Here is a 23,036-nt window from a genome sequence, read left to right as displayed (position 1 = left end):
AGGAATAACTGGGCATTATTTTGAACACAAGTGACTTTGAATTTTGGCTCAGATTAGTGTGAATCTCTATTTTGGCATTGATAATGCCAGGCTTTGTTTGTAACTGTAACTGATTCAAATCTGTCTGTTCCTATAATTCAAACTAGACCAAATATAGTTTACATGTGCTCAGACAAAACCGACAACGCTCATCTTAAAGCATAAAACTAGTACTTAAACAAAAAATCATTATTTTTTCTAGAACAATGTTATAATTCAATGTTTGAATTGCCATATTTTGATGTTTGCATGACTTCTGCACCTACTTTTCAAAATACTGAAGTTACACAATAACCTTCATGTTTTCAACATCTTTAATATTCACATTTACAAATGCCATTTTCCCCATCTCTCCTAGTTACATAAAAATATCATGAAGTGTAATTTCATCCAGATATACCCAAAAATAAAATTCATTTTGGCAAGCCTAAATGATACAGGCAGTGCTCCAGGTTCAGTATATAAACAAGAGATCTGGGTGACTGATAGAATCTAAGTAAAGAAAAAAATAATTTTCATGATGCATTTAGTTACTCTTGTTTTTTACATTCTGTACCTGGAGAATAACAACAATTCCAGTTGAAAAGTCACAATAACAAAAAACAGTTGAGTCATTTTAGGAAAACATGATGCTGCCCGAAACTTCTCAGTGGAAAAAAAAACTTTTAAAAGAGTCTTTATTATCTTAGCATAGCTTTTCCAGAAATAGGTGCTTTCAGTCCCGCTGCTTGTTTTTCCCAGGAAGACAAAGCTTTCAGGAGTTAGAAACACATCACGTAAGATCATTTCTTTGTTAGCCTTAAATTAAATATTGACTACCACTTATTTATTGCTGAATATAGAGATGTCCCAGTCAACTGAATTCCCTGGTTTCAGATGATCCAATGGTTTCCCAATATGTTGGACTTGCACCTCAGTGTCCGGAACTAGCTTGAGCTAGAGAGACGATAAAAAAGACAACAACGAAAAAGTAAGAATAGGAAAGAGAAAGCGCACACAACAAAATTAAATGCATGAGATCATGTTTGTATGTTTAAAAGTCAACACTGGTCAACACTCCTGCCTTTCAATTTATTTTAAAAAATATGTTTTCTTTTTGCATGCAAAAACAAAAGTAACAGGTAAATTACAAAGATGCAAAATAGCATTTTACTGAATGAACCATAACTTTCACCTATTCTACCAATAGTAAAAGCAGGAAAAACTCCCCAAATCCTCTCTGTTTAAAGGACAACCAAAGAGCAGTGCAGTGATTTTCTGCACTTTTCAAAGATAAACTGGCTAGACAAGTCCCCTAAAATACTTGGTTTCAAGTGAGTCCTGACTATGTCTACATCTGTCTTTGGAAAATCAAAATTTTCCATCAAACTGTAGTCAAACAGACAACAGATGATGAGCACAAAATTACATTTCTGGTGTCAAGCTGGTATTTATAAAAAAAAAAAAAAACACAAAGCAGATAAATTGTAAATAATCTTTTATAGTTTAAAATAGGTCTACGAGATTTAAGTTATGATAAGTAGTCATGGAAAAGTAATGATATTTAATACTCATATTAAAAAAAACAAAATCTGTGTCTTTAGTTCCTATTCAATAAAAAATAATATTTTACATTATTGGTGACATGAAACACAATCTTATGACAAACCGATCATAAAACATGTTCCCTCACCATCAGAAAGCTTTAATACACAAGAAGAATAAATGTTCTTTTTGTAATAAAGTACATACAGGATAAGTCATTTTTTAAATCTTAAAATGAGATTATCAAATTAGAAAAGCATACTTTCTGTAATTACAGCAAGAAAAGTGATGAATTCATTGCATCTTTCTTCCTCTGACTTAACCGTGCTACAGATGTGGAGCTAATTGGCACAGAGGGAAGCAGCTGTTCTGATTATAGAACTGTTGAGGTGCTAAATCAGAAGGTGTCTTTTTTGTTAATTACACACAATGCTCCAAACAGTCGTAGTCTTCTGAGACCTTTCTTATCTCAACAACGCATAAATATTTTGGCAGTTGTACAGAAAAAAAGACAGCAATTTGCACACAATTAAACCTGAGGCAAACTTCAGACGAATGTGTATTGTGATGATGAAGGGAGTGGAGGCTAAGATTTCCTGAAGCTCAGGTTGTTGTTTGTTTTCCAGCCACGCCAATATTGTAGGCCATCCCGGTGGGTAGAGAGCACAAGGAAACATGCAACTATAGGTCTTACTTTGACTTTCCCGTCACACAAACGTGTAGTGAATTCCGTTGTTTAGAGGAGAAGGAGGTGCCACAGAAACAGGAGGAAGAGGAGGAGGAGGAGGTGGAGGAGGGGGCGGGGGAGGAGGGGTGGGCAAGTTAACCTGAGGTGGAACTACAAGGAGAGGACAAAAGAGAAAGCAAATAAACACGGGCTGTTAGTCGTGTTAGTCAGAAAGTCGAAGGCTACAGCTGCTTGATGAGACCTTTGGAGGGGGGAAAAGGATCAACAGTGCAAGTGATTTGTCTGTGTCCACTCAATATTTATTGTTTAAGTGTTATTTTTGCACCAGAAAAAGGATTTTGTTTATTCCATATTTACATTTATTTGCATTTTTTGTCACAAGATGTTTACATTTTTAAAACATATCAGAGAAATAAGGTAAATATTGACAGATGATTAAGGCTTATTTTCTTCCTATCACAGCAAACATAAAATTAGAATTTTTGTGCATTTTAATAAAACTGCAAATAAACAGTCCCAAAATACCTATTTAACCCCCCAAGAAATCTTAAAATGTGGACCATTTAACTAATGCAATCTAATTTATGCAAATAACATGACACACATTTCATTGGAACTTAGCTGTTTAGAAATTAACATTCAAGCAGGTATAAAGGAGCATATAAGCAATTTTTAAGTTCTAACTTGATGAACCATCACATATATCAATCAGTACATGTGCCATAACATTTTGGGATGTTAGGATTCCTGCAATTAGGATGCAGTAGTTTAATTAAGACAGCAAATGAATTTCAATATTTTGATAAAAAAAAGAAAGACTATACGTTTGGTAATAGGCGTGCAGTTAACACCTCCCACTACATCAGGTGATTGAATATCGATGTAAACAGTCCACAGAGGCCCTTTTTTTCTTTTTCTTCATATCAACATGGCTACAGCTAAAACAAAGAAAAAAGAGAAAGTACACATTTTTTGTGCATACATTTCTGGCACAGCAGTTTGTTTCATTAACCTTAAAGCAAAACAGTCAACTTATGTTGGGAATATCAATTCAACAATCCAAAAAACACCATTGTGAAACAGAGTGCATGTAAGTGCAATGTTGAATCCTCTTGCTTCCATGGCAGCTGTGGTCTCTGAAGTCACTCATGCATAAATAGACTTTTCTTTTAATTCATGGGTTTGAAAGCACACCAGCAGACCTCACTTAAACACCAAAGGGAGAGGAACTCATTGCTTCTGTCTGCAGTGACAAGATGCCACCAGTTATATTCTTTGGCACTTTTCTACGCTGGAAATAATGTTATAATTGTTGACTTTACTTCACTGTGCATATTAAGCTTCCACACACGCTGACAGCTTGAGTGTTAGGGCATGTGACACATATATGTGTGTCTCTGCAAATGTGTGTGTGTGTGTGTGAGCAGACAGACTGACAATCTGCAGCAGCTAGAGTGAAAATTAACTCGCCTCTCTGCTGTAAAGTATGAAAGAGAGGAGATGTGAGAGCAGTGTCTTTTATGCTGGTTCAGAGCGGCGTTCAAAGCCGCCGTAGCAGTGCTCAGATGCAGAGTTTGAGTTTGACTTGGTTGATTTGCCATTGATCAGCCCACAAAATGGCCCCATCAAGTGATTCCTCCCCCGTCTGAAAGATTCTACATGGATTGCAATTAGAGACTATCTGAACCTGTAATAAGAATTAATGTTCGGTTATTAGGAAATGAGCGGCCTTACTCCCTGACTCCACACCTTACGTCTTTTTATCAATAGGGCATTCTTGAATATTTTACCCCCTTAAATCTTTTTTACAAGCTAATTTCCCCACAAAGCCATCAGTTTAGCACATTTCCTCCTCATTTGAAAGACAAACCATTGAATTTTGTAATTGTTTTAGGAAGGTACACATCATCAGCTCATGAATCCAAAATAATCAAAAAGGCACAGTGGTTTTAAATCATCTATAAAACTGACCTGCAACTAGTTTGCTCTTCAGTGAGGCTTCAGAGGCGAGAGCATAGGACATGGTGATGAGCCTCTCCTGCTCCTCCAGAGCTGAATCCAGGGTCACCGGCTCCTCCTCAGGTTTGTCCGCAGACACTGCTGGAGCTATGTTCTGCATGCTGTCAAATGAGTACAAAAAACCCAAACATGAACACTTATGAACAAATATTTGAGCTGTAAATGAGGACAAATTAGATACCTTGACTTTGCCAGTATGCTTTTAATACGCTCAACCTTTTTATGGCGCTCTTCCACTTCCTGAGGACTGAGTGGCTCCTCAGGCTCTGAATCCACGTAACGCTCTGGAATCAAAACCTTCTGAGGCTTGGACAACTGGAAAACAAGTGGGTTTAGTCAGGCTCTTAATGCAGTGGTTCTCAATTATTTTTTGCAAGACACCCCTAGGAAAAATAAAATGTCCCCCCCCACACACACTCGCGCGGTGACAATATATAGATTAGTATCTATAAAAATTATGTAAGTATACCTAAAATTGCATCTTTTAACATTAACATAAGAAAAATATCAATATAAATCCACTTTCAATAAATATTAACTTTATTTTGCCACATAAACCCTGCTATAGTCTAAAACAGAAAAGAAGTTTAAAGTGCCTGAAATAAAAAAAATCTGTCAGTCCTTATTTAAACTACAAACATTTTGACCGACTGAACTATTTGATGCTGAGAAAAATAATTCAATCAATAAATAATATTAAATGTGAATTGCTCTGAAACATCAACACTGCAGCACCAATATATTTAACATTTTTAGTCTGAAGAAATAGGTTAAAAAAAAAACATTGTGCAGATTTTTTATAAATGATCGATTGTTTATTTATGATCTCATAAAGTGCAGCAGTTTTCCTGCATTACCTACTGTCTTTATGTCAAATACTGACACCAACTAAACGACAGGCAGACAAAGAATACATTTATGGAAAACAAAGACACGTCATTAAAATGTCTACAATAGTTAATAAAGAATGACATTATAAGCATGAGCTGAGTAATCTAAAGGCACGTGATGATCCTGGTGTTGCGCAATAGAGGCTGCTCGTTCCACCTGGCAGCCTGAGCCCACTACTCCTCTTCGTTCCTTCACACACACAGTCGCGTGTGACAGGAGACAGGAGCGCAGCTGGAGGGACAGCAGTTCACAGTTTTAGGCTGAACTCTGTCATATAACAGATAATAGTTTTTCCAAGCACTGAGCCGCTGTCACCACCGCGTCCCGTTAAATTTGCGCTCCAGGCAATTTCCCGTATTACCTGTGCCTAAAACCGCTACTAGTGCGCGCCCCTCCCTTGCACTATTTGGGAAGCACTGTCTTAATGAGACCATGCACAAACAGAGATTAGCATTTAAATAAAAGTCATTTCAAGAGCTGTACCTTAGTGGAAGCAGCTCTCTGAAACTTTAAAATTATGGAGCTCACCAATATCTGCTCTCTGTTTACCATGTAACAAGTGCTGATTCAAAAGTCAGTGTTCTGCTTTAGTTTTAGCAACACAAAAATTCATGTTCACATTCTGTAAAAAAAGTTTTAAAAAAAATCCTGTCTGTGATGTCCAAAACCAGAATCCAGAGTTTCACTTCTTCCTTCGAATTGTGATTTTCTATATGACTATGAATTTGACACTGCTTGGCTGTTTTTAAATGTACCTTTTAAATCTGGTCAGTTCTTTATGTGAGCTCATCGGGGTAGGATATGTGGCTGTGCAACTTCTATGGAAGCTGAACAGAAACTTTTTAAAGTTTTTAAATTGTTTCGTTTTTATGGAACAAATTGTATTCACAAGTGATTTGAATTGTTTAAGTTGTATATTTAGGGATAACAAATGCAAAAAATAATGTAAAAAAAAAAGACATTGGTGAGAGGATCAGATTTGCAGGATTCTGTGACATCATAGATCCAAATAGAGTAAAATAAAAGTCACATTTTTTTTCACCAATTTATTGTCTTACTGCACCTAAAATGTGTGAATTTGTTACCTATAGGATAAAATAGAATAACTACAGGCAGATCCTACAAAAGATATCCTTTCCCTGTAACTTTCTTTATTACTAAATAAACTTTTTTTTTAAGTTTTGGATTTGTATCATCATTTTGACCCCAATTCCACACCTGCTCAGCTGGAAATCAGCCAGGCTGTTCAGTTCTACTGCTGCCTCCTGCCTTTTACCAGATTCTGTCACCTGCCAGTCCCTGTCTGCACCTCTGACCTACCCTGGTGAGATTTTTCCGTTTTTATAATATGGTTTGAAAAAGGTAAAAGATTAAGAAGAGGATTCCGATTTTTACGTTCATAATGTGTTTTTTTTTTAATAAAAAATGAGTCTGAGAAAAAGAGTGCTTATGAGGAGGAGACACCTTTAGGAGTCTGGTGTTGCACAAAGAGGAAGTGAAATTGTGTTTGTTTATGCTGATCAGCCTCAGAACTTCTCTGCAGAGGTGACTTCACCATGAACAAACTGTCACCAGTGAACTTTAGCAGTCAGCTGCCTTGACCTTGCAGCCCTTTAAGTGACACAATGCAGGTCAGATCACCACTGCTTATACTGAAATTTTCCTTCAATGGTGATCAAAATATTTCTTCACTGCAACCTGTTCTCTTCTTCTGTGCTGCCCTTCAGAATGGAGGCCTTCTCCAGAATGCTTAGTTTCCTTCACCTTTTTTATAAACTGAGTTTGCAAATAGAACAGTTTAACAAACTCCTACAAATCATTTTAGCCTGTCTTCGGAGCTGTTACAATCTTCAAGTATCAAGTGCACATTTTTTTCGTGGTGTGTTAATTCTGTTGCCTCATGGCATTGAGGTTAAAAGTTCTAATCTGTACACCGTGTGATTTCAGAGTGAAGTAAAACTTGTTCAACAAGTGTATGTGTGCGTTTAAAATCTACAGCTTCTTCCCACAGGAAAGACAGCACAAGTGTTGGCTTGTTGGCTTTAAATCTGAGCACAAGCAAATCCGATTCCAGACATTGTGTGTCTAGAAAACATATAGTTACCTCTTTACTGAGATCCAGCTCGTAGTCCAGTGGCTCTAAGTCAGCCTCCTGGGTGGGAGGTGTGGTGGTGAAGAAGCGGAAAGTCAGCCATTCATCAGAGTGCGAGCGCTGTCTCTCTTTGTGTTCAGGAGGTTTCTCCGCTCCCTGGACACTCCTAACAATCTGAGCTTCCTCCCCTTGAACGGCTCGCTCAAGCAACTGCAGGTCAAACTCCTGCTCTCTCTTCCACTGGACAGTGTACACAGGAAAGACACAGAGAGTCAAACAAACCACAGGGTGCTGCCATGATATCCATCAGGCCAAACTGAAATGCATCATGTGACTCATGCAAAGCGCACTGTACGGAAATCTAGCTCTGAACAGATTTATCAGTATTTAGCAAAAAGAAGTGTGCATGCATATGTGAAAAAAAGCAGAGTTAAATATGTTAAAATATGGATTTAAGTTTCTAAATGGAATATTTAGATCTGTCAGTTAGGCAGCTCCAAAAACACTGAAGTGGACAGCTCCAGATGTATCGACAAAAATATGAAAACACACTCTACATTCATGAAAGACAATGAGAAAAAAAACATGGCAATAAGATTTCTTTGGAAAATACCATTTATTTTTTCCCCCATCGTTTACATTGTTAATAGAGACAACCTTCCACTTAGCATTCAAACTGAAGCAAACAATCAAAGCTATGCTTTGATGTAAAATGGAAGCCATTTACCTCCCGGTTGGTTTAAAAATAATGCTTTGCTCCAAAAAAAAATTTACGAAACAAAAGCAAGTGCTGTCTCATCATCAACCACCACATATTATCCTCTGAAGTAACAGAGGAAAAAAGAAATTGGAACAGAGACACGTTGATCTAAAGGCGCAAATTACAAACAAAACATAAGTAATTCTCAGATGTTGCTCGATTTATACACTTTACAATCACTATCCACTTTATGAGGCACACTTGTCCAACTGCTCATTAACCCAAATTTCTAATCAGCCAATCACATGGCAGCATTTCTATACAAACATAGTTCAAACCAAGCATCAGAATGGAGAAGAAAAGGGAATGAAGTGACTTTGAACATGACATGGCTGTTGGTGGTAGACGGGCTGGTCTGAGTATTTCAGAAACTGCTGATCTCCTGGGATTTTCACCCACAACCATCTCTGGGGTTTACAGAGAATGGTAAGAAAAAGAGAAACGATCTTCAACAAGGCAGAAATGCCCTGTTGAAGCCAGAGGTCAGAGGAGAATGGCAAGACTGGTTCAGACTGATAAAAAGGCAACAGTAACTCAAATAACCACTTGTTACAACCGAGGTCTGCAGAGGAGCATTTCTGAACACACAACACGTCCAACCTTCAGGCAAATGGGCTACAGCAGGAAAAGGCCACACCTTGTGGTTCTCCTGTGAGCTAAGAACAGGAAACTGAGGCTACAATTCGCACAGACTCACCTTCTGTACAATAGAAGACTGGAAAAACATTGCCTAGTCTGAAGAGTTTCCATTTCTGCTGCAACATTCGGATGGTAGGGTCAAAATTTGGCCTCAAAACATGAAGGCATGGATCCATTCTGCCTTGTATCAGCAGTTTATATTATAGATATATAGGGATATTTTCTTTGCACACTTTGGACCTCTTAGTACTAACGAGCATGACTACCTGAGTATTGATGCTAACCATGTCCATCCATTTATAATCATAACTGCGTGGTGCTCTCATGTCAATATGGACCAAACTCTCTGATGTTTCCACTACCTAGTTGAATCTATGCCACCAAGGATTAAGCTAGTTTTGAAGGCAAAAGGGGGTCCAACCCGGTGTTAGCAATGTGTACCTTACAAAGTGGTTGATGAGTGTAGATCAGCTTTAACTTGCCTTAAAGATGTATAACTAGCTTTTCTTCCCCCCAGAAGTTTGCAGTTTGTCAAATGGGTAATTTCTAGAACATTAAGATTCTTTTTTTGAGGGACCATGACAAAACAAAAGATGCACAGTAAAGTAAAAAAAAAAAAAACATCAGAATGATTGGTGGTCTTTCTTTCTGTTCATTTCTGCTTCATTCATGCTGACTGTTAATCCTGCCTGTTTGTTCCCTCAGTCAGACAAGGACACTTTTTTAACCCTTGTGCTATCTTAGATGACCCCACCCTTGCATTGACGTGTCCTCCCTACCATGACAAAGGTGGATAAAGGTGGAAAGATTTCATGTAATCCATGGACACCAGTAAGGTTCACAAATCATTGAAGAAAAAAGGTTCAGCGCACTGTCTAGTGGGTCTAGATGACCCAACTCCCAACGTTAAAGTGCCTAGGATAGCACAAGGGTTACACAACCAACCAGACTTGAAATAAAATGAGGTAGAATATAACAGTGACCTACATTTGACAGGATTTTGGATGGTTGTCTGTTTTCCACTTCGAGCTTTTTTACTTTCTTTTTTTTTCAAATTTTTAATTGTGTAAACTTAAATAAAAACATTTAAAATCTGAACATTTGGTTAAATGCCAATTACTATGGAGCAAAGTGAGTTACCATATACATGCAGGTTTTCTCACAGAAAGTAAGCCAGTATATCCAGAAAAACAACAGGACTCGAACACATGCTGTGAATACACTAAAGTACCTCATTAAGAATCTTGCACAATCTCAAGATATACGTAAATGCACAATTTGAACCCTTATTGTAAAATGTTTATTATATTGTGAGGTTGAGATATGTGAGCTTTTAGGAAGAATTGTTAATGGAATGTAAATTGGTTTTGGTAAGTTTTGTAAGGTTTATTAAATTACTTTACTTTTTTATTATTATTGGGGATTATCAGTTATTCTTATATATTTTTCTGACATTCGCGCACACAAATAAACACACAAACACACCTACAAACAGATGTAGAGCGCAGAGACTGCAACAGCAGCGATCAGACAGCACAAATATAATAAATGAGTTAACAAAAAAGTTGATGATACTTTTCTTATATAAAAAATGTAAACAGATTTTAAAATGAAATGGATAAAGGGATGTTAGTGTCATGATTTGAACTTGTCTTGTTTTTGGTCCTTGTTCTGTCTTGTTTCTGTTTCCTGTTTTATTTTGAAAGTCTCCTGTCTTGTCTGTTTTCTTGAGTTTTACTTCCTTTGGTCCCCATCAGCCCTGATCGTGTCCACCTGTGTCTTGTCTGCCCTGTCTGTATTTAAGTCTTGTCTCTGCCTTCCTCCTGTGTTGGTCCATTAGTATTCCTGTTCTGGTGTTCATGCCATGTCATGCCCTGTTCCTCGGTCCTTGTCCCTCGCCACGCCACAGTGAGTTTTCGTTTGGTTTTTGTCATCCTGCTCTGCAGCGCTTTTTGTTTGTTCTTTTTGTGCATTAAAACCCACTAGCCCTGATCCTTGCCTCCTGCCTCTGCATCTGGGTCCAACCGGCTCTCGAGCCACCTCACCGTGACAGTTAGAATGTGTACTACTCAGAATTATTTGAATGTTTGTGGGAATTGCTACAAAAACCTGTATCTGAAGTAGCCTACTTTGTATGTTATAGTATTATTTCTGCTTTCAGATAACAGATCTGAAAGAACTGTACATGCTTGTAAAAAAGAAACCTTTGCACTTTTGTTTCCAGAAAGTTTCAGTTTTGTAATGTTTTGCTACAGAAAGACAAGCAAACATGTAACTCATGTCTTGTTAACTTTGTGGATTACGTTTTAGAATAAAAATTACTGAACGTATTGATTATTTGACATACAGACACATGTCACTGAGTCTACTTAAACTAATCGTGCTATTTGAGTAAAAATGTCTGCAGTAAAATTTTATTTATAAATGACTGAAAACAACATGCAAAAAGAAAAGTTATAGCTGCACAGTGAATTACCAGACTGCACTCATATTATGGCTTCCTTTTAGCTTAAAAATATCAGTGTAACATAACAGAGTAGGAAAGCATGCATTACTAGTGTGGATCACCGCCCAGTTCACTGCATGCATGCAAGAGTGACATGTATCAGCGCTTTAGTAACATACTGATCCCAAGTCGGCTGAAAGTGGGCGTGAGGAAGAGGCGCGCGGTGATGAAGATGCATGCCGGTCTCCATGACTCAGAGTGCGTTTCCGCTGGCGGACGAGGGCCTTCTGGTGTCTCTTCATTCTTTCCAGTTGTTCATCGGCGCTCATCTTCCCCCTCTGCTGCTGCACTACATCCCCAGAGTACAGACGCTCCAAGGCACTTTTTGGTTTCTCCTGAGAGGAGTAGAAGGAAATAAAGTTAAGAAGAAGAGCAAAAGGTGCAGATGACAGCAAAAAATAAAGAAAGTAAACAAGCAGACCTAATAACCAGCTGAAAGTATCCTTAAGCTGACATTTTGAAAACAGACACACCCAAAATAAGCCTTTAAAGCTGATGCTACAAAGAGAGACAACGTGCACATTTTTATATGCAAAGGAACATTGGTATATTATTTTGTATTACAGATGATATCAAAACAATTATATTAATTATTGTTTTTAAGATTTAAGCTCTTGAACAAAAATGTTCATGGACAAACTGCCTGGAGCTAAACGTTTTTTTAGAAAATATGTGTATAGGAGAAAATATAGCTCAATCTTACATGCAAAAATGTCAATTTGAATGGAAAATAATATACAAACATGTAAAGTAGCCAAGCTGCCCAAATAGAAAACTGAAAATGTTATCAGGTCAGTAGAGCAGAAAGTCAGCTTTGCAGTCAGAAAAGGTGAAGCGTGTCTCACAAAGGAGGAACGTAAACAAATAGACTACATGAGACTTGTGCACAGTGTTTACAGCAAAAAGAAAACTAAATGTAAGGTAAAATGTTAAAAGAGAAGCATGCAGAGTATAAAAACTATCACAGCTGACATGACCCTTTATGGATTGTTACCAGACTGTTGTTGGCACTAATGGAACACAGAGGGAGACACTGTTTTTGTTTAGGATGTGATTGGAGGTGCATCTTCTGCATCTTTTCTCTGCGAGGGGTGGCAGTTACATGCTTGCATCTCATCCGTGCCTCCAAATTCAGCAAAAATTCAGTTGTCTCTCTTCTGTTAATTGTGAAAACTGTTTTTTTAAGAGACCTTTATCGCTTGTATTTTGCAGTATTCAGAACCTCACACAGCGGTGTAAATAGTAAACGATCAATACAGAAATTTATTCCCACACCTCCTTATATAAGGCATATACTTTGAAAATTTACACGTTTGTTGGGTATTTTTTTTTTCTATTCAACGTGACTGATTTACCTGTGGAAAACCCTGCAGAGCTTCATGTAAAGTTGACAGAAGAGGGAAAATAAACACAGAAAAAAAAGCTTCTCTTATCACATCTTTTTTCTTTTGTAAACACTGATGTTTGTGTTAAAAAATTGTGAATGTGCATTTCAGCTTCTTTTCTCCAACTTTTTTTTGCATAGCATCCTTTATAAATGAAGACCCCAAGGAGGCAATGCAAAGCAGCTCCACTGGCTGGGAACCAGCTGGGCAATCTAAGTGGCTGCTTCTTTAATACCACAGTAAAAAGTCCTTACATCTAAAGGAACATATGTTGGCATGCTTGACAAAATGAGACACACACATTCCTCATTTACATTTCAAGTTAAGCTTTCATTTGAAAGGGCTCTGGTTTCTACTTGGTTGATAAGCCTTTATATTTTCACTTATCAAGACACACAAGCAAATCTTTATTGTATGTTAAATCTGTCTTTTGAGGTGAGCACAATGTAAAAGAGCACAAAACGTGAGCATAGTGAGAAATAGCAGCTACTTTTAATTTGAAGTCATTTTGTTCTACAGCCAGTTTTTGAGAGTGTCGATCTCTTTAAAGTTTTATTTTTAGTTAAAAGTAGGTCAAGGCACAGTATTGTGAAAAATTATAATGCAAAGGAGCTGCAACCTATTATCCTATCCCTAGCCATCATTTATGTTGGCAATCCCATCTATAAAGGAGCTAATTGTTTAAACTATATTTGAAAAGGGAAACTTTTATGTGTAACATTTTAAAATAGTTCTTTGAAAATTCATACTAAAATGAGTTGTTTTAAATTTTAGATTTCAGTGTTCAATTTTTTACATCAGAATCACAAAAGCAGTCAAAGAATTTAAATGTAAAGAACTCAATTGCCTTTTTGATTGAAACAAACAAACAAATGTTTCTGCTTCCTTCATTTCCCTAAATTCCACATATCTGATGCTTCTCCTCGCATAACCGCTCATTGTGAAAAAAGGTTCTAAGGAAAAGACATAACATTGCATTTATCCTACAACCGACCTTTCTGAGTTCCCCAGCACCATTTTGTTAACTTAAAAGCGCCAGAATGTTTTACATCTGCAACAAGCGTCAAAAGATTTCTCCTAAATTCATACATTTCTCTGTAGAATTGAAGACATGGAGAGACATACTAAGGATTTGCAGTACAAGACTTTATAATTCTTTTTATGCAATTCTGTGCCTCACCTTCATTGCAGCTGCTGAGGCTGATCTCCGGAGAGTCACATAAGAGGAGATACTTGAAGAATGATTCATTCGTAGTGAGGAGCCAGCCGATCCTAAGGAGGGGGGGTCAACAATTATTAAACCCTGCTCTTAACTATACGGCCATTGGTGCAATATTCATAATTGATTACAAACACTATCAGTATATTGGCCTGTCTCTCAATTGTTCTACCTCTACTGGGTAATGTCTGGTAACCTCCATCGTGCCTAGGTAGTGCAACACTTATGTGGCTGGAGCCATCACCAGCTCCCATGAGCTCCGGATCACTTAAGAAAGGCCTGAGTTCCACCTGGGGAAAAAACACAGACATTTCACATGAGAAAACCCTTCTTATCTGGGCATAAAAGGTAGCAAAAACATCAAAAGTGAATGTCTGCTAGATTCACCTTACTGTCCCCGTTTGTGTACTGTCCAATCTCTCTGTCCCTTTTCCGTTCATCTGACTGTCGTTTGAGGCCGCGTACAGACGTGTGTCTGATGACTGTGGTCTCCCTAGGCAACGGTGGCACAGCAGGAGGATGCTCTTCAGGACTATAGAGCTGAGGTAGAGGAGGTCTAGGAGGTACATCTTCCTCACTCTGCATACAAAATAGTGTCCTACTTGTAAATGTCCTAGTGTGAGTCCTCAAAGGTCACTTAACATGGATGGCAGACAGATGGTTTAAAGACCGTTTTTGCAAGACAGAAAATATTTTTTTTTCTTGAAACAAGGGTTATTTTCCTTTCTTAAGATTCTGTTTTTGCAGTGCAGAATCCCATTGGTGTTGTCAGAGATCATCAGTCCAGTTAATGTAAACTTTGGAAAACACAATTCAATTGATTTTTTTAAGTCTTTTAAAGGTAACTGCAGTCCACTTGTTTTTGCTTCAACATTGGTGTTTATTGCATCTGTTATAGCTATTTTTTCAGCTTCATCAAACAGTATTCCTTTAACAAGTATTGCTACTTTGGTTTACAGTAAGGAAAGTAACAACTTTTAGTAGTCAAAATTGAACTGGTAAAACAAAAAAAGATATTTTTTGTTAGTTATTTACCCCTAATATATATAAATAAGTTTTTTACTCTTACAAATACCCTGTCTCACTGTTGTGGCCCCAAATTTTTATGTAACCTTAATAAAAGTTTGATGACAAAAAGTTAATGTTTACAGATCAAAAGCACAATGATAATCTTTTTTAAGAAAATATGTTTTGTAGCATTTTTACATGTATTTGTAAAAATAACAACATTTTCTAAACTTATCATGTCTTTTGCATTTTTTTTTGTATTTCTAAAAAAAATCAAGACTGGTGAGTTTTTTTTAGTCTGGAGCTAGGTCTGAATGTGCAGAAACATCTGTCGGAAAGTCACTCACCCATTTAAACCCACTGGAGGTGGTTGCAGAGTGCTGTAATGGTTGCTGGCTGAGATTACAAGAAAGGGTGTTGCTGTGAATGCTTGGGGTCTGCTGCTGCTCCTGCTGGGACAATCTCATCTCTATAGCAGATGGGCTTCCAGACAGTGAAGAAACTGAAGGCACTGACACTGAAGGCACAAATTTCCTCTCTGGGGATGAAAATCGTACATATATACACAAATACTGCAGAGATGTTGCTTTTTTTAACTATGCAAGTAATTTAATCGATTAGTTGAAAGAGGACCAAGTACACAATTTTTCAAAATAGAGATATTATTTGTTCTATGGTCTTCAAGGGAAAAGCTATCTGATTATGTGCAAAATGGTCCCAAGTCCGTTGTAATGTATTGACTATGCTTGACATTTAAAATGCATTAAGTGCAAAAATGTCTGGACTTGGGCCTCTTTTGCATGGGTTTAGCTTTATCCCATAGATGGCAGCACTAGTTATCCAATATGGCAGCACCCCAGTTTAATTCAAGAAGGGCCCAAGTCCAGAGACTTTAGTTTGCTAGTCCTCTGAAATTATAACAGTGAGGTGCTTCATATTATAGCATTTGTAAGCTATGAACTGGTGCTAAATCTGGGTAAAGTATTAATCATTTGGTGTAGCCTCCCTTTAAGCAATGCAATTAAAATCATTTCATGGAAAAAATAAACCTCTTGGACTTGGGCCCCTTTTGAACTAACCGATTAAATTATTTAAGAATAAAAGCTAAAGCAATTAATATCATGCTTTATTCCAACACAATAATACATTTTGTAAATGTGGGGCCTCCAGACCTGGGTTGGTAACAGAGGAGATGGTGACTTTATAGTTGGCTTTATTGGTGCTGAGGCCAGCGATAACATCCTCAATCCTTCGCAGCTCCTTCTTGATCTGGGCTTTTTCTTGCTGTTCAGGGATAAACATAAACACCCATCAGATTCTCTTTACATACAGCACACTTTCACTACTCACATTCCAAGGTTTGCACTTTTCTTAAGCTGCGCTTACGGCGTTCACACTGGACAACTGCTACCCAATACAAACACATGTACCTGCAATTGAAAAAGGCTTGGTACGAAATGTTGAAGCGGTGCAAACCTCGCTTTTTTTCACAGCTCTATTCCGGTACATGAAAGACTTGATGTCATATAATTCAGCCACAAACCACAATTATTCATTTCTTCATTTCAATCTTGTTAAATTTTTAACTGGTTGGCACTTCCGAGCTTTGAAAAGGGTGCTACCCTTGCGTCACTACCACATCTAAGTCCCAAATTGGTCAAAGTTCAATTGGTTTAACCACTGACACACGTTTTGTACATAGAGCCTGAAAACTGACTTAAAAACTGTCAGCATTTGTGAGCCAGTGTGACCGTAGAATTACAGTAAATAAGCTTCTTTGACAAATACAGAACTTTCAATTAAATGTGATGGGGCGACTTTAATTCTCTTGTCAAATTAAAACACAGCTGTATTCTGAAATCTTTTTAAGCTCTCAGCCATGTAAAGCCTAAAAGTGAATGAGTGCTTGTGTGAGTTGCATCACGAAGGTTCGAAGAATGATTTTTTTCCTAATGTAACATGATTTTGCACATATTTTTAACTTTAGATACTTGATCAAATTTTTCTATGAAAATATCTGAAAAAGTGTTATGTGTATTTTACTGATATAGTATTATTTTTTTAATCATATAAATGACTTTTCTAAGTAACATAATCTGCATATATTTTGGATAACTGATCTGCATTTGCCATGTTGATTTCTAAAAGTTATTTTTTACAAAATAATTTATGTAATTCATCTTTGTCATGTGCTTTATTGATATTTCAGGATTCAATTCTGTCTGATAAAAGTTATGAACCGGATATTGATAAATCATGTAATAAAATGGTTACAGTAGAACAGGGGTGGGATTATATAAGTTCGCTTCCTTCCACTACATTTCAAGCAATATTTATTAATGTTAATGTTAATTTATTAATTTATTAATGTCTAATAATCCTAAGTTTGATTCGTCATTGTATGAATGTATAACTGATGATTGTATTGTTTTTTTTGTGTATTATTCTTATTTGATTGCTTGAAATAAACCATTTCAAATCAAATTCAAATCAAAGGTGCAGACCTGGGTGAGATCAATGCGGTTCAGCTGTCCCTGCAGGCCAGACCTCAGCCAGTCAACATCCCTCTCCAGTCTGCTGTACTCGTTCCATGCGTTCTCCATCTCCTATAAAACAGAATGCAACATCTGTGGAGTACCGTAGTCACAGTTTCTCATGAATTTGTGCTTTGTTTCAGTAGTCGAGAAACACAGAGTACGGTAAAGATGTGCACCTAAAACTGTGACAAATCAAAAGTTAGGAGAAGGGGCCTTCAGTTGCTTTAATTTTCTTAGGCTTTCCTGCTTGGTCAGTTCTCCAAAAGTGAGTCAGTATTAATTCATATACTTAAATACACACAGAAATTGTCTAGAGAAACAGTTTAATTTAAATTAACGCAGCGCTAAGATGCCAAATCATGTTGATTGGTATGAACAGTTTGGTAAATCATTACTTCCTATTCAAACAGTACATATTTTGAATATCAAGCAATGAAGCACACTAATTATTTTCTCTGTCTGCGCAGGTCCGTCCCCCACTCACTCATATTGAATCATTTTGTACCAGCTCTCGAAACCACCAGAAAAGGAACAGCTAAAAACAGAAGTGAGCTCGTATCTTGTTTCTAGCTCGCTGGAAAACAAGCATTCAGCAGAGAGGCAAACACCATAACACTGTTGGAGGAGGAGGGCATTGCATATTTTAAGTTTAATCAGTCAAGTGGGTCTTACTGTGGAGACTTGAGATATTTCAGCCCTGATGTGGACCACATCTTCTTGTAGCAGTTTTTGCTGATAGGCAATTTTCTCAGCATGAGAGGGCTGATCTCTGTACTCCTCCATTTGTTGATGGGAAACATCCAGCACTGTCTCCAACTTGTCCTAGGTAGCATAAAACAGTGGAGGATGTCTCTAATAACAAGAAAGTAGAGAGAAGTCTCCCTCCAGCCTGATTATTTTTGGTTTTTGTATACAAGTTAACAGGTTAAATAATTTAATCATGGAGGAAAATTCATTATCTAAGGGCTATTAAGGGCATATCTGACATAATTCACACCCACTACATGTAGTATCATTAGCAGCCACCAGAGTTTACAGCAGCTAAAAGTAAATCCAGATGAACAACTTTAATAAATTCCACTATTATACATTTAAAGACCCACTCCAATGAATTTTCTTCTTTGTTGGGTGTTTATAGCCTAGTGTTCTAGCCTCCTTGTCATGATGGAAGACACATGTAAAGAAAATCAAGATTAAAACTTGATTTTTTAGTATTTCTTCAAATCATGGGCAATCAGGAGCAGAAAAAAATGCAACTAAAAAGAGCTTGTTGTTGTTTTGTACAAATTTCAAAAGGCAGGTCACAAGCTTCCTGCTTGCTCCTTTCGGATGCATCCTATTGCAGACAAATAGACATGTACGTCTTAGTTTTCCTTCTCCGACATGGCATCTGGCTCAATATTGCTCGTGTAAACAAATGCAACAAAGGCGTGTAAACAAAGTCAATGATGGGACATGAGAGCATGCATACTCCTCACGCCCACAACAAGAGGCGCATTTTTGAACTACAGCCGCTCTGCAGAAACTATGTCCTAGAAAACAAGACAGGGTTTTTTTCATTTTGCTTAAAAACAGCATACCGGAAATTATAATTAAAAGGGCACTGGGAACGTTTTAACAATATATCAAAAGATGATTGGAGTGGTACTTTAAATGCAAATTTAATTGAGATCATAAATATGAAATAAGTTTTGTGCTTCGTGCTAGTTATTGTTCTAAATTTAACAGTGAATAGCAAGGCCCGAATTAGCTTACTCTTACACTGTAGGAGTAACTAGTAAACTGTGAATTTCAGATCTTTGCTAGCTGTACATAAAAATCACCTAAAATGAAAACACTTAAAACAGTATACACACTTGAAACAAGCTAAATTGAATCAGGCTCATTTCACATATTTTATCAAACAAAGACATCAGAGAAAACTGTTTTAAACTCACAGTACCAAAAAATTAAAAATAGGCAACTTTTGTAATATAGGACAAAAGACCTTGTCCTCCTTCAAAGTGCAAATCCTGGCTTCTAGCTCCTGCAGAATCTTGTCTTGTTCACAAAGTCGACTTAATTTCACCTAGAGGAGAAACAAATTTGAAAAATAACAACAAAAAATGAAGAAAAGCAGAGAATGAAAAGTATTTGACCTAAACTGGCAAAGACATAAACAGCAGAGTAGAAAGAGATGAAACAGCAGTCAGAATAATATATACAGCACTTGTTTACAACACAACCGCTCCATTCTCAGTCTTCGTTCAATGGCAGATAGACGAATTGATTGTATACTGTAGTATTCATTGTCTGTCAATAAGGCTTATCTTTGGGAAAAGCCCAGAAGAATTCTCATTTCTCATTGAGAAATATCAAAAGGCTCACTGGTGTCTGGATTTGGAGCGTGTTTCACCCGTAATCGCCATTATGAATGATCATAATCAAAAATACATATTTTTACTCTTGGAGAAAGCCATGTTTACTGAGGCTGACGGATTTGTTTTCCCAGAAATGGGTTATGTGTTTATGAAAACAACATAAGACTGCCTAGTTGACAGTCTTTTTCACACTGTTTTTTTTTCTCAGATCCATTTATCATTCTGTTCAATTAATTATTAAGCTGTTTTTATTTTGCTGCCACATATTGTTGTTTTTAATTGCATGAAATATTCATCGTTTCAACAAAATTACTTGAAATTTCTTATAAATTGTTAAAGTGGAACAATGCTAATGATGAAACGCCAGGACATCCATATTATTTACCTCTATTTAGCGAAAAACAAAGGCTGAGAAGAGCAGGATCAGGAAAATCAAACTGAAAAATTTAACAGCTCTACATCTAAAACTCCCATTACATGTATTTTTCTCTTTAAATTGCAGGGAGGAAAATAAAAGTGGTGGTCGATACTCTCAGGCCGGCACTGTGCTGAGTGGATGGGTGTCCCCACAGTGTTGCAACGCACATACGTTCCATTCCCTATGCAGCCCCTGTTTACCACAACTTAAGAACACACAGACAGAAAAACGGCCCGAAAACACACAGCAAAGTCGGAATAAATTCAGCTCTCTCTGAGGGGATTGTCAGCGATCGGAAATGGAGATCTGACAAAAAGAAAGGCTGTTCATTTTGTATATCTCGAGAACTCTGAGATTTACTCACGTCAGCTTCACTTTCCGCTATTTTCACAGGTCTCGATCTGTCTTTTTTTAAACTCTCATGTCCTGTGACCTAAAATCCAGTCACAAAAAATAACAATTAAGAGACATTCAGTCGCATGCTTTAGCGCATTTCACCAGGCGGTTTGGTTCAACAGAAGACACTTTTTACTTGCAACTCAAATAAGCCAAATCAAAATTTGGAAGAAGATAAAACAATTCAATGTGACACAAATTTATGCTGAAGCAGTGTTTTCAGCATCTTTGTGTTGTAGAAAATCATAAAAAAACCCTCTGAGCTGCTCTTTCAAGACTTACTTGCACAACCACATACAATATAAAGGGAGTGAAAAATATGCTGAGAATGAATATTTATCTGTGATAAAGTTTGCGTGAAAGGCTGACCATATGCAAACATACCCATAAACATGCGTATTCCTAGAGCCTTTCATTTCATAAAGCTTTAGAAACACCAAAAGGCGGTATGATTCAGAACATACATTTTTAAAAAGAGGCTTTTGCTGTAGCAGATTTAGTTTGAAATGAACAAGTAATGAATAAAGTATTCTATACTGCACTTTAAGGATCTACTGTGCATCAATGACACAACCTCTCTACTATATATAATCCAAATTAATAAGATTTTTACATTAAAAAAACTTTTAAAATTTAATTATTTTGATTAGATTAAAACAGTCCTAAATTTTAGCTTTGTTTTCCTTTAATATTGTTTATATTCAATGCTTAGTTTATGTTGCATATGTATTTTAATCCTCTCTAAGCGAAGCTTACTAGATTCCATTCAACCTATTTATTGTTGATTTAAAAAAAAATGTTTGGAGGGCGACAGAAGTATTGGGACACAACTTTTATTCATTGAATCAATTTGATTTAATCAGACAAACACTTTAAGGATGTCATCATGGCAGAAAGCCAAATATGGAGAATGAGGACATTTCATTTGTGATGGATAATGCATGGCACAATGTTGGTAATAGTATAGGAGAATCATTGGAAATAGCAGCTATGTCGTTAAATATTCCGTTAAATCAGACAGCAAACCGAAATTGCAAACCCAAATGGACTCATATTGGTAGAGGCACCTGTAAAGCTTTGTGCTCAAACAAGATGGCAGGCCCCTTGATTTTCAAAGTAAAAAAAGTTTCAATGTTTCACCAATATTGCAAAACATTTTGGATAATGTTCAGTTTCTTTTTTTTCTGCACGTGCACAAGGCGACCTCCATAAAGATGTAACTAAATGTTTTATCAGAACTCTGAAACTATTTCAGATAAACCTATTGGGAACCTGGTAATGGAAAACCTGAACCTGTATTTTTTAAAATCAAACTTCAAATTCTGAATGCTTAACTTTCTGAAAACTCTAGAATGATAATGAGCAAAAATATATACGCCTTCCAAGACAAGTGAAAGCAGTTACCGCTCCAAAGAGATGGCCATCTTAAGTGTGAAGGTTCATGCATTGCGATGCAATCTCATGAAAGTTTCTAGTAGTAATTTGTCCCAACACTTCTGTCCAAGGCTCTCATAACACCTACCAATCTGCCAAATACAATATACTCTACAGTTGAAATTGTACTAGGGTAGAAAACATACCTCAATGGCGATACATGAAGACTTTTAAAAGAAATATCCTATTTGCACTTGTTTCATTTCACTTGTCAAGTATAATATTTTCGTTATTCAAGGGATATTTTACTTAACAAAAAAGCATTTGTGTTGTAAATTTTGACATTGTATTACATTTTCATAATTCTTTTTAAAAATCACAGAGATTAATTTTTTTTATCTTAAACAAGAGACCATCATGAAAGTAGAGGCCCTAATATGGAAAATGATCTTTTCATTTTGTACCACAGCTTTGTGTGAATTGGTTCATTTATTCAAACTGGTTTTGGAAAGTTTTGACTTCCAGGTAAAAAAAAAAAAAACCTTGAAAATACCAAAAACTGTTTTGCCACAGAAATCTTCAAGAGCAGCACAGAGTCTTCGGGCTATCTCTAATGCTCTAGCCGGCAAATCATGAGCAAAGTAATGACCAACAGACTTTAGATGCAAACAGAATGCTTCTTCACATGCAAGGAGGTTATTTACCGTGAGGGCCTGTGTGAGTTCATCTCAAATGAAAATCTAAAATAAAATAAAATGTTGGGGTATGTCATAGCAGATGATCTGACAAAGGGATGAGGAAAATCCAGTGACATTCCCTGATATGCATCACATTCCATTTGAAAAGCTTTTGCATAGATCCCACATTACAATGAAATTCAAGTTGAGTTTGTCAAGACAATGTAAACTAAAAGAACCATCTACTCAAAAATTTGTATCAGCTTTAAACTGGAAAAATATAAGTGTTATGGTTTTGATAATAAAAAAGATTTAAAAAAAACAATAATTTGAAATGTTTTGCTCAAATTTAAATACAGTCTAGTTTTTCTTTCAGACAAATGACACTTGGAGCAGACTGCATCTCTCAGAAGACGGCAGGTACATGGGGCCCACATACTTAGCTAATTTTTGACTAGACTTATATCCCATCTATTAACAAATGAGTCAATGATGTTGTTCCAA

The 23,036-nt window shown here is 36.7% G+C and overlaps 2 protein-coding genes across 42 annotated transcripts in view; one reads left to right on the top strand and one right to left on the bottom strand.

Moving 5' to 3' along the window:
* Positions 1 to 335: 335 nt before the first annotated feature.
* plekha7b (pleckstrin homology domain containing, family A member 7b) overlaps positions 336 to 23,036 on the bottom strand; it is a 66,700-nt gene continuing 43,999 nt past the window's right edge. For 15 of the 41 annotated variants that reach the window (XM_078945177.1, XM_078945179.1, XM_078945176.1 and 12 more), the window contains 14 exons: positions 20,450 to 20,518; positions 19,250 to 19,375; positions 17,980 to 18,129; positions 17,275 to 17,376; positions 15,943 to 16,054; positions 15,118 to 15,308; positions 14,150 to 14,341; positions 13,935 to 14,052; positions 13,724 to 13,815; positions 11,278 to 11,493; positions 7,266 to 7,493; positions 4,452 to 4,585; positions 4,223 to 4,371; positions 2,126 to 2,401 (listed from right to left, as the gene is read on the bottom strand). In XM_078945177.1, coding sequence (XP_078801303.1) covers positions 2,271 to 2,401; positions 4,223 to 4,371; positions 4,452 to 4,585; positions 7,266 to 7,493; positions 11,278 to 11,493; positions 13,724 to 13,815; positions 13,935 to 14,052; positions 14,150 to 14,341; positions 15,118 to 15,308; positions 15,943 to 16,054; positions 17,275 to 17,376; positions 17,980 to 18,129; positions 19,250 to 19,375; positions 20,450 to 20,518 — 2,010 coding nt within the window. In that variant the 3' untranslated portion in view covers positions 2,126 to 2,270. Of the gene's footprint in view, positions 976 to 2,125; positions 2,402 to 4,222; positions 4,372 to 4,451; positions 4,586 to 7,265; positions 7,494 to 11,277; positions 11,494 to 13,723; positions 13,816 to 13,934; positions 14,053 to 14,149; positions 14,342 to 15,117; positions 15,309 to 15,942; positions 16,055 to 17,274; positions 17,377 to 17,979; positions 18,130 to 19,249; positions 19,376 to 20,449; positions 20,519 to 23,036 lie in introns of those variants that run through there. The other 26 variants (XM_011489456.4, XM_078945196.1, XM_078945189.1 and 23 more) reach the window with 10 other exon arrangements.
* The window catches only part of nucb2a (nucleobindin 2a), a 58,068-nt gene continuing 57,515 nt past the window's right edge, over positions 22,484 to 23,036 (top strand). Inside the window, exon 1 of the mRNA XM_078945217.1 lies at positions 22,484 to 22,490. Within this exon, the coding sequence (XP_078801343.1) occupies positions 22,488 to 22,490 (3 nt within the window). The 5' untranslated portion in view covers positions 22,484 to 22,487. The remainder of the gene's footprint in view (positions 22,491 to 23,036) is intronic.

The sequence above is a fragment of the Oryzias latipes genome, chromosome 3 (genome assembly GCF_053564925.1).
Source record: "Oryzias latipes strain Hd-rR chromosome 3, Olatipes_Hd-rR_3.1".
Classification (NCBI taxonomy): Eukaryota; Metazoa; Chordata; class Actinopteri; order Beloniformes; family Adrianichthyidae; genus Oryzias; species Oryzias latipes.
Note: the sequence above shows the minus strand (reverse complement) of the source record. Positions and strands in the feature narration are given on the sequence as shown.